At 43.2% G+C, this 12,443-nt stretch overlaps 1 protein-coding gene across 1 annotated transcript in view; it reads left to right on the top strand.

Moving 5' to 3' along the window:
* Positions 1-5,399: 5,399 nt before the first annotated feature.
* Positions 5,400-12,443, top strand: part of xkr4 (XK related 4) — a 94,108-nt gene continuing 87,064 nt past the window's right edge. The window contains exon 1 of the mRNA XM_038963936.1: positions 5,400-6,085. Within this exon, the coding sequence (XP_038819864.1) occupies positions 5,400-6,085 (686 nt within the window). The remainder of the gene's footprint in view (positions 6,086-12,443) is intronic.

Here is a 12,443-nt window from a genome sequence, read left to right on the forward strand (position 1 = left end):
GCCTAGTTGCCCATAGGTGGTGGGGCTGTGGCAGTCAGAGAGCGAGAGAGAGAGATGGCCACAGGCACAGCAGCATACACATCACTGGCCAATGGCGGAAGAAGAAGTGTGACACCCATCTTCCGTTGGTGGGGCTTGAAATGGGATCTGCCAAACGCTGGCAGTGCGAGTCAAGCCAAGGTATTTACATCCCCTGCACCGCGAATGATGACAGATGTTGTCATCTTTGAAGCTTTAACATGAGTCGCATATCTGCCTGGGAGGGAGGCTAAGGTTGTCAGGCGGGGCCTCTAGGTGCCACAGTGCCACTATGTAAGCAATGATGGATGTGTTGCAGAGTTTAGGAATAGAGAAGTATAGAGTTGTACTCTTTTTCCTCATCTCTGTATTCTCACACCTCTGTAGTCTCACCTGCCTGTCAATCAGTCATGGGTCATGGATTCATTTTCCTCTATGATTGGGTCCATATTTATATCTGGACGCTCTAAGAAACTTTCTGTACACACACACACACACATTTCATTATTCACAAATTTCTTTCTGGTTGTTTTCAACAGCTTTTCCCACCAGTGGTGTGTTTCCACCAAATTAACTTGTGCGGATAAAAATCTGTTTGTCTGTAAACTTTACAAATGTTGAATAAAAATGAGGTGGTTGAATTGTTTCCATTACCCATTTAGGCAAATTGCTCATTAGTAAATTGTATCCTATGCCTCCCACCAAGTGGCGATGTTAGCATGTAAATCTTGGTGCGGCAAAATAAAAAATATGTGGGATGCATGCCAGCATAGCCACAACAAAACATTAAACAATACATTAATTGCACTATAATAGTGACAAACGGTGCCCGCCAACTGTAAGGGCCTACATAAAGGACTATCTCAACAGTCCCAACAGCAGTCCCAACACCTTACCACTGCTACACCTGGCTATCAGCAGAGCCTTGTCTGGCAGAGAAACAGTTAATTCAGCCTCATTTACTGCCTTATAAAAATAAATTTGTCACGCCCTGACCTTAGAGATCCATTTTATGTCTCTATTTTGGTTTGGTCAGGATGTGAGTTGGGGTGGGTGATGATCCATGGCACGAAGCCTCCAGCGATGATCCATGGCACGAAGCCTCCAGCGATGATCCATGGCAAGAAGCCTCCAGTGATGATCCATGGCAAGAAGCCTCCAGCGATGATCCATGGCAAGAAGCCTCCAGCGATGATCCATGGCACGAAGCCTCCAGCGAGGAGTCATGGCACGAAGCCTCCAGCGACGATCCCCAGTCCGGAGCCCCCAGCGACGGTGCCCAGTCCGGGGCCCCCAGCGACGGTGCCCAGTCCGGGGCCCGCAACGAGGGTCCCCAGTCCGGGGTCGGCGACGAGGGTCCCCGCACCAGAGGTGCCACCAAAGTGGGGTGAGCCAGTGGTGGTGCGGGGTCTGCGTCCCGACCTGAGCCGCCACCGCGGATAGATGCCCACCCAGACCTTCCCCTATAGGTTTAGGTTTTGCGGCCGGAGTCCGCACCTTTGGGGGGGGGGGGGGTACTGTCACGCCCTGACCTTAGAGATCCGTTTTATGTCTCTATTTTGGTTTGGTCAGGGTGTGAGTTGGGGTGGGTGTTCTATGTTCTATTATTTGTATTTCTATGTTTTGGCCGGGTAGGGTTCTCAGTCAGGGACAGCTGTCTATCGTTGTCACTGATTGAGAACCATACTTAGGTAGCCCTTTTTCCCACCTGTCTTTGTGGGAAGTTGAGTTTGTTTATGGCACATAGCCTTTAGCTTCACGGTTTGTTTTTTGTAGTGTTTATTGTTTTTGTCAGCATTTCCAATAATAAAGGAATATGTACGCACCTTGGTCCTCTTCCTTCAACAGCCGTGACAACATTGCTAATATGGCTTACTTGCTTAAACAAATGTGGTTTCTACTGACAATTGACATGTACAAACTATGGTATAAGGAGACGACAAGCGGATAAGAGGCAATCCGTAATTTTGATTAAGACAATAATGAGTGAGCTAGGACGGATGTAGTCAATATAGTTATTTGTTCAGCACTTTTGAAATGTACAGTGACAGAATTCAGAACATGTGGCATTCTTACAGTGTTCTCCCTGTACACCAAGTCAGAATCGTAGGATAAATAAAGGGGGCATATAAGCAGACAATGAAAGCTCTTACAATATTCGATGATTACATTTCTCTAAAACAGGTTATAGGCTACAATAGACCAAATTATTGGGTGAGGCACATGGGCTACTAACAACTCACTACACAACATATACTTACTATTACTTTCTTAGCTACAGTATACATATCTCCCTGGCATATTACATAATTTATGCAGAAGCATACACAACATTTTTGGAATCACCTTGTGCTGTGCTCACTTGAACGGGAAGGTGGTGCGGCAGTCCTTTTGAGGGCATATTTTGTCATCAAAGTCTGTCATTCTCTGGATTTATGGTGCTTTCAAGACAACTGGGAACTCTGAAAAAAACAAGGTTCAATCATGATGACGTCAGTGATCTTCAGGTTGTAGCTCTAGAAAGAGGCCAGAGTTCCCGATTTACAATTCCGAGTTCGATGACCGTTCAAAACATATTATCCCAGTCTGAGCTCGTTTTTTCCAGAGTTCCCAGTTGTCTTGAACTCACTGAAAGACTTCCCAGTTCCGAGTTTCCAGTTGTTTTGAGCACGGCACAAATCATTCTTCATTGAGAGCATAGTCAATGTTGAATGTTTATAATTTTAAGCTTGGAAAAGAGACCCTTAATCCCAGACTAGGGACCACATAGCCACTCCACTGAATAGCAGTCTAGTGATTGCTTGCAGTTAGCCACTGATTCCTTCCAAACCACTCATTGCTGAATTTGCGATTTCCAACTTGTTATGTAATGTTTATGTCCAATGGCCGATGAGCACTGATACGTTTTATCTATAATTTCTCTTCATAATTTCTCTTCATATGACAAGGATTGAAAAGGATTTGCCAGTAGATTGTCGACTTGATTCATGATGATGACTGCTAGCTTGCTAGCTAAGATCTTGAAAGTATGATGCTAACATGTCCAATCAAAGCTATGGTAGATATAATGTGATTTGACATAATTTTATCTGTGGCCAATGACCTTGAGCCTTCTTGAATGGGCACTTCTAATGTAACTCTATGGCAGCATCCAAGGGGCAAGAATTTTTGAGCTCTCCCTGTAGATTTTGTGGTGACGTAGTGTCCCCATGAGTGACAGAACAGTGAGCTAATTATGGCGCAACTAGAGAACATTACCAACCCCTACGCTCTGTATTTTCTGCTGGCTGCTCCACCACCAAAGAAAGCACTGAGCTAGGCTGAAACACCTGCATTTTGGAGCTGCCTTAATCAAGAAAGCAAAAAAGAGACCATGTGTCACGTTCCTGACCTGTTGTCTGTTATTTTTGTATGTGTTTAGTTGGTCAGGGCGTGAGTTGGGGTGGGCATTCTATGTTTTGTGTTTCTATGTTTAGGTCATTGGTAATTAGCCTTATATGGTTCTCAATCAGGGACAGGTGTTTGACGTTTCCTCTGATTGAGAACCATATAAAGGTAGGCTGTTCACACTGTTTGTTTGTGGGTGGTTGTCTTCCGTGTCTGTATGTCTGCTCGTACCACACGGGACTGTAGCGTTTTGTTTGTAGTCTGTACCTGTTCGTGTGTTATTATGTGAGTTCTCTAGTTCAGGTCTGTCTACGTTCGTTTTGTTATTTTGTAATCTTGTGTTTTTCGTGTGCGAAGTGTTTTTTCGTGTGCGTCTTCGTCGTTTAATAAATCATTATGTTTTCAAAACCTGCTGCATTTTGGTCTGATCCCTACTCCTCCTCTTCAGACGAAGAGGAGGAGAGAAACCGTTACACCATGTTTGTATAGGGCTTTATTAACTCAATTATTAGTATTATTTTACATTGTTTGCAAACTGATATGTGACACACATTAAATGCCAAAATAAAATGCAAAACAGGCTCTGCCCCACCTGCCCTGAATGACAGGTTGCCACTGCTCCCACCTATCTGTTTCATGTTTCAGGTAGCCTACAAAAGCCAGAATGGATATATTACAAGAATTTGGTAATATTTGCCATATTCTAATAATTGTCATGTGTCAACGTTTCGCCACGGTCAGTCCCATGCTGAAACTTGCACTACCGTAGATCTGAAACTATTGGATGGTGAAACTTGCCAGCCAACCAGAAAAGCAAGATGAAGCAATTCAGGTATTCTTGAAAGTCAGGACAATCCTTGTCTTACAAATAAATATAATTTTTTATACTTGAAAAAAAAAGATTTTGCAAGCAGTAGGCATTTATAATGAAATGTGTAGTGTAGCTTCATAGTTACAGTGACATCACGTAGGCTACCTTCAAAATGATTCGGCAATCATCATTTATTCGAAAAACACCGTTTCCATCATCATTTTGTTAAAAAAAGTTCGACAAAAAAAGAATCCACCGCTGCCAAATGGATACATTTCTTTGTCGATCATTAGAAAGTTTCTCCTACATCTGCCGTTTCCATTATACATGTCGCAATGATTTTTTGTTTTTGCGACATTGCTTTTTTGTCGAATAAGCCCGGGTCAACCTGCCTTATGATGGTCTCGGGTCCCTCTAGTGATAAACGAGGGGACTTGGTCACCCACTCTATATGAGCAGTACAGTATGGAGGAGGTTTGACGCGGGAGCTGTCCATGGTGCTGAATTAACCGTTTTATGCACTTTAACCAGCATGGATAAATAGTCTACATCTATGAATAGTGGAATAATTGACGAATTAACCACAAATCAGCACGTGCTATTGGGTGCGTCACTGCTCCAGTTATTCATAGCTATTGTATTATCTCATTGTGGCAGCACGGAAGCCCTATTCCCTCTGGATTAGGCTGTTGTATTTTGAGCATCGTTGGTCAAGTGTTTAGTCGACCTGACATTTTGGCTATATGCCTACAATTCGTTTTATTGTAGGCCTTTGTAATACATTTTTATCCTCGCACATTTTCATAACAGGTCAGTAAAAAGGTAGCATATTTTATATATTTCTTTGCCTATTTTGATTAATCGGGCCTGTCAGAGTGAATTGCAATGAGCTGTAGCCCTATTGTGGCTATTGGTGAGAACAGTGAGGTGAGGAGCGATTGTGAAAGAGTTGCAAAGCAATGATGTCATAGTTTTAAGTATGTGCCATGGGAGAGCATATGGTTCGTACCCGCTGCCGAGCGGCAGTGTTGCTTTGTTATGAACAGGCGGCGCTGTAGCTGGCGGAAGAGTAAGTCGCCCAGCCCAGTATATCTTCGCCTGGAAAATAGAAACCGAGGGGGAGACGAGAAAACGGGAGGAGAAAATACGGTGTTGGCAGGAGGAGAAAGAGAAAGCTACGATAATGGCCGCTAAATCGGATGGGGTATTGAAAATGAAAAAGAGCGATGTAGCTTTCACGCCTTTGCAGAATTCGGACCACTCGGGCTCAGTACAAGGACTCGTTCCAGGATCGCAGCCGGATTCGGGAATTGGGGATGGGGACTTCGTGAATGGGGAATCTCGGTGCTGTGGTTCTAAATCGACATGTCTTCGCCTTGGCAGAGAGCAGCAAACTAAATACACGATATGGGACTGTCTATGGATCCTCGCCGCAGTGGCGGTGTATTTCGCCGATGTAGGCACCGATATTTGGCTTTCTGTCGACTATTACCTCCGTCGCGAGTACTGGTGGTTCGGACTCACACTATTTTTTGTGGTGCTAGGGTCGTTCTCCGTCCAAGTCTTCAGTTTCCGATGGTTCGTCCACGATTTCAGCACCGAGGAGAGCTCAAATGCCGGCGGTGCGGCAAACTGCTCATCCCACATGGACGGGAAGCTGCTGACTGGTTCTGCTTCACATGGAGACGTGGGCGCCCAACCGTCCACACCTCAAAAACAGGCATCCACCGCCAGCAAGAGCAACACCACAAGCAACAGTAACAGCAGCACGGCAACCCGGACTAATAAGCAAAGGTCGGCGTCCTGTTCTGTCTTTATCTGGTCCGCGCAATCCGTCATCCACATCTTGCAGCTTGGGCAAATTTGGAGGTAAGCGTTTTATATGCTATTTTGAATGAATGGAGTAGCTGCAGCCAATTAGCCTAGTAAGCCTACCTATGTTCTGCGCGTAGGCCTACACGTTTGGTACACTTGGCTCCCATCATGCCCAAGAGGGTCTATCATTCGTTATTAGGCACCACCTGCCATTGAACGTATAGCATTTCAGCTTTTACGCGCACTGTAAAGCCCTTTGAGTGCACTGAGTAGACTCTTGGTGCGGTAATTGGTGTTATGTCTTGAATAAATATTAACTGGGAGAGAAAATAGTCTGTCGTAAAACAAAATGGGATCATAGTTCATGATGTGATATCTTTGTGAATGTGCTTGATCAAATGGCGAACTCAAAGTTGTGTATGATGAATTGAATTCCTCACACCACAGGCCAAGATGTATGCAGCCCAGCTTAGTATACAAATGTGTTACTCATTACAGCTAGGCCTATTATACTAGGCCTATTATTTACAAACAAGTTCAGTGTGTGTAAGGAAACCAACAGTAATAAATCACAGTGATCTCCCTAAATTAATAATATATCAAATATATATTTTAGACATTTGGGTTCTGAACATTGAGTTTGAGGGTATGCTGTGTGCTGTATAATGTGTGTGTGTCAAGTAGACCTCAACACATGAGGATTAGACATCAATACTGTTCCCCAACTGGTGGCCGGTGGTTTCATTTGGTTTTCTGAGCAAAACATATATGTATTATATATATAAACTACTGTTCAACAGTTTGCAGTCGCTTAGAAATCTCCTTATTTTTTGAAAGAAAAGCACATTTTTTTGTCAATTAAAATAACATCAAATTGATCAGAAATACAGTGTAGACATTGTTAATGATGTAAATAACTACTGTAGCTGGAAACAGCTGACTTTTTATGGAATATCTACTAAGCATACAGAGGCCCATTATCAGCAAACGTCACTCCTGTGTTCCAATGGCACGTTGTGTTAGCTAATCCAAGTTTATTATTTTAAAAGACTAATTGATCATTAGAAAACCCTTTTGCAATTATGTTAGCACAGCTGAAAACTGTTATCTTGATTTAAAGAATCAATAAAACTGGCCTTCTTTAGACTATTTGAGTATCTGGAGCATCAGCATTTGTGGGTTCGATCACAGGCTCAAAATGGCCAGAAACAAAGAACTTTCTTCTGAAACTCATCAATCTGTTCGAAGGCTATTCCAAGCGAGAAATTGCCAAGAAACTGAAGATCTCATACAACGCTGTGTACTACTCCCTTCACAGAACAGCGCAAACTGGCTCTAACCAGAATAGAAAGAGGAGTGGGAGGCCCTGGTGCACAATTGAGCAAGAGGACAAGTACATTAGAGTGTCTAGTTTGAGAAACAGACGCCTCACAAGTCCTCAACTGGCAGCTTCATTAAATAGTACCTGCCAAACACCAGTCTCAACATCAACAGTGAAGAGGTGACTCCGGGACCCACTGAATTCACTAAATTTGGTGTCAGAAGTGGGATGGCTCAAGGGCAGCCATTGGAGAGGCATCTACACATGAGAGGGACTTGATATAGAGAAGCATTGGGACAGACACACTCTCCCGAAGGAAGGGATAGTGTCGCGATCTTAACACAACACCTAGCGAATTTGTCAGGAGGTTTGGACCTGCCGGTGTAGCAGTTAAGGTGTTGGCTTGACAGTCGCTGGACCCGGGTTCGAGTCCCAGTTGAGGCTCCCCCTGAATTAGCTGCAAGACATACTCTTTGCAAAGAGCACATAATGTCAGAATAAATGTATTGTCATGAAAATGTACCCACATTACTTTCAAGTTCAATACCTAAATAGAAACTTATACTGATGTAGGGGTGATATTGAATAAAACTACATTGTAAATCCATTATTAATGAGATTGAGCTTTAACTTTGAAATGTCCTTCATTAAATAGAGGGGGCGTAACACGCTATTAGTGGATATTGCTTCCATTCTCAATGCAATTTCTCCCTGGTGGCATCCTATTTTGTGCATCCATTGTGTTCCAGTCACACACAGCTTACAGTAGGCCACATGTTATCTGCTATCTGGGCCAATATAATGTGTGTGTGTTTGTGCTTGCAATGCCAGGGTTTTGTGTACTTGCAACGCCAGAGTCAGTTACTTGATGTGGAATAGAGTTCCATGTAGTAGTGTGCGCCCCATAGTCTGTTCTGGATTTGGGGACTGTGAAGAGAGACCTCTGGTGACATGTCTTGTTTTTTATTTATTTTCACCTGTATTTAACCAGGTAGACCAGTTGAGAACAAGTTCTCATTTACAACTGCGACCTGGCCTTGTGGGGTATGCATGGGTATCCGAGCTGTGTGCCAGTAGTTCAAACAGTAAGCTCGGTGCATTCAACATGTCAATACCTCTCACAAATACAAGTAATGAGATTGACATGCATATTATTAATGTTCGCTCTCTGTACATCCAAGGGCCAGACGTGCTGCCCTGTTCTGAGCCAATTGCAATTTTCCTAAGTCCCTCTTTGCGGCACCTGACCACATGACTGAACAGTAGTCCAGGTGTGACATAACTAGGGCCTGGAGGACCTGCCTTGTTGATAGTGCTGTTAAGAAGATAGAGCAACACTTTATTATGGCAAAATGTCTCCCCATCTTAGCTATTGGTGAATCAACATGTTTTGACCATGACAGTTTACAATCCAGGGTTACTCCAAGCAGTTTAGTCACCTGAACTTGCTCAATTTCCACATTAATTATTTTCAAGATTTAGTTGAGGTTTAATGATTTTAGTTTTTGAAATATTTAGGACTAACTTATTTCTTGCCACCCATTCTGAAACAAACTACACCTCTTTGTTAAGTGTTGCAGTCATTTCAGTCGCTGTAGTAGCTGATGTGTATAGTGTTGAGTCATCTGCATACATAGACACACTGGCTATACTCAAAGCCAGTGGCATGACGTTAGTAAAGATTGAAAAAAGTAAGGGGCCTAGACAGCTGCCCTGGGGAATTCCTGATTCTACCTGGATTATGTTGGAGAGGCTTCCATTAAAGAACACCATCTGTGTTCTGTTAGACAGGTAACTCTTTATCCACAATATAGCAGGTGGTGTAAAGCCATTACACAAAAAAGCATTGTATCTGGTCAAACACAATTTTTCCCAAAACTTTACTAAGGGTTGGTAACAGGCTGATTGGTTGGCTATTTGAGCCAGTAAATGAGGCTTTACTATTCTTAGGTAGCAGAATGACTTTTGCTTCCCTCCAGGCCTGAGGTCACACACTTTCTAGTAAGCTTAAATTGAAGCTATGGCAAATAGGAGTTGGAATATCGTCTGCTATTATCCTCAGTAATTTTTCAACTAAGTTGTCAGACCCCGGTAGCTTGTCATTGTTAATAGACAACAATAATTTTTTCACCTCTGACACACTCACTTTATGGAATTCAAAATTACAACGCTTGTCTTTCATTATTTGGTCAGATATACTTAGATGTGTAGTGTCAGTGTTTGTTGCTGGTATGTCATGCCTAAATTTGCTAATTTTGCCAATGAAAAGATCCTTCAAGTAGTTGGCAGTATCAGTCGGTTTTGTGATAAATGAGCCATCTGATTCAATGAATGATGGAGCTGAGTTTGCCTTTTTTCCCAAAATGTCATTTAGGGCACTGCAAAGCTTTTTACTATCATTCTTTATGTCATTTATCTTAGTTTCGAATAGTCACACGATTTCTCGATTTGCAGTACGTTTGCCAATCGGTTATGCAGACAGACTTATTTGCCATTCCTTTTGCCTCATCCCTCTCAACCATACCATTTTTCAATTCCTCATCAATCCACAGGGATTGCACAGTTTTTACAGTAATTTTCTTAATGGACACATGTTTATTAGTAACTGGGATGAGTAACTTCATGAATGTGTCAAGTGCAGTGTCTGTTTGCTCCTCAGTACACACTACGGACCAACAAATATAATTTACATCAGCGTCATAGGAATCACATTAAAATGTATTATATGACCTCTTATTCACTTATTAGGCCTAGCCTTTGGAACTTTGGTTTTCCTAGATATGGCTACTATATTGGGATCACTACATCCGATGGATCTGAATACTGCTTTCAAGCTAATTTCTGCAGCATTAGTAAAGATGTGATCAATACTCTCCTGTGCTGTTTGTAAATACCCTGGTAGGTTGACTGATAACCTGAATCAGGTTGCAGGCACTGGTTACAGTTTGAAGCTTTTTCTTGAGTGGGCATCTTGATGAAAGCTTGTCAATATTTAAATCACCCAGAAAATATACATCTCTGTTGATATCACATACATTATCAAGCATTTCACACTGACTGTTAGCACTTGGTGGTCTATAGCAGCTTCCAGCAAAAATGGGCTTTAGGTGAGGCAGATGAACCTGTAGCCATATTACTTCAACAGTATTTAACATGAGATCCTTACATGAATGTAGTTCTGAATATAAACAGCAACAACTCCACCATTGGCATTTCTGTCTTTTCTGTAAACTTTGTATTTCTACCACTGTATCATCAAAGGTATTATCTTAGTGAGTTTCAGAAATAGTCAGAATATAAATGTCATCTGTTACTAGCAAGTTATTTATTTCATGAACCTTGTTACTTAAGCTACATATGTTAACATGGGCTATTTTGAGCACTTTTCTGGGATGCTTGGTTGTTTTCATTGCTTTACTGGGAAGCTTAATAGCAGTAGATATTCTCATGTTATTTATGTTAGTGCAGGGTGAGCTGCACACAGTGGACTTCCTACAATAGCTGTAGGATCAGCAGTGGCATTCAGGGCAGTTAGAGGGACACAAATTAGGTTACTTACATTGTCTACCAACGCCCCTGGTATAATGTACATTTACTAAGGCATTATGACATCTTAGCGACACAATGGTAGGGATTAACTGAGCTGGGCTTACAAACTCAGAATGCTCACGAGCGGCCGGCTATTACAGCCGATTGGCTGGTGGCGGCCGAGTTGAGGGGACAAGCAGTGCTACACACATCCATGCCACTATCCCGTATTCAGTCTCTAGGCTTCAAAAGATACCAGAAAAAGAGCTGTCTGACTCCATCTCAGTGCATTCCATTTCTGGACCTCGAGCTAGACTCACTCGCGTATCACGCGTTTCTATCCCCACGGGGTGTTTCCGGGTTCCGGCTCTGCTTCCAAATTTCGGCTGGGTCACAGAGTGTGTTTTCAACAATGCCTACGCCAACTGGGGAGGATGGCTTCTATGATGGAAGCTGTTCCCTTGGGGCTATTTTCGATACGACCCTTCCAATGCTGAGTGCTAGCCGCACCCCTGGGTGCATCTCGCCGCCTAAGCCGGTCGCTTCGGGTGTCCCTGTCAGGCCCACGGGCCATGGCCCATTGGTGGGACCCTCTGCTATTTTAAGGGGGCTCCCAGGGGCTGAGTTGTATCCACAAGGTGATCACGACAGAGACGTCCCGTCGAGGGTGGGGCGCACTGTACGATGGCAACTCAATTGGGGGGTATGGCCACTGGTGCGGAGTGCAATGCATATTAATTACCCAGAGCTCTTAAAATTGTCAGAGACTCCAGTCACCCAAGTCATAGACTGTCTTCTCTGCTACTGCACAGAAAGTGGTACCGGAGCGCCAAGTCTAGGACCAAAAGGCTCCTTAACAGCTTCTACCCCCAAGCCATAAGACTGCAGAACAATAATCAAATGGCCACCGGACTATTTACATTGACACACCCCCTCCATTTGTTTTCTACACTGCTGCTACTCGCTGTTTATTATCTATGCATAGTCACTTCACCCCTACCTTCATATACAAATTGCCTCAACTAACCTGTACCCCCGCACATTGAGTTGGTACTTGTACCCCCTGTATATAACCTCAGTTTTGTTATTTTAATGTGTTACTTTTTAATTATTTTTTACTTTAGTTTATTTGTTAAATATTTTCTTAACTCTTCTTGAATGGCATTGTTGGTTAAGGGCTAGTAACTAAGCATTTCACTGTAAGGTCTACACTTGTTGTATTCGGCGCATGTGACAAATAAAGTTTGATTTGATTTGTATCTGTCACTTGGTACTTCACCCTGCTTTTGTTGGGCCGACTTGTGCTGGTCAGAACCGAGAGTATGTCAGTAGTGGCGTGCATCAACATAACTTTGGCTCGCTCCCTATTGCTGGTGAGCAGTGAGCATTATGCTCTCGCTTCGGGTGACGCATGTCCCTGGTTGCCTCAACTCGGGTGCAGATATTTTATCTAGGTGGGGCCATCTCTCTCAGGAGTGGAGGCTACACCCCTGGGTAGTCTCCCTTATATGGGAAATGTTCAGCAGGGCCAACGCAGATATTTACGCATTGCGAGAAAAAGCG

The sequence above is a fragment of the Salvelinus namaycush genome, chromosome 25 (assembly GCF_016432855.1).
Source record: "Salvelinus namaycush isolate Seneca chromosome 25, SaNama_1.0, whole genome shotgun sequence".
In the NCBI taxonomy this organism is placed as follows: domain Eukaryota; kingdom Metazoa; phylum Chordata; class Actinopteri; order Salmoniformes; family Salmonidae; genus Salvelinus; species Salvelinus namaycush.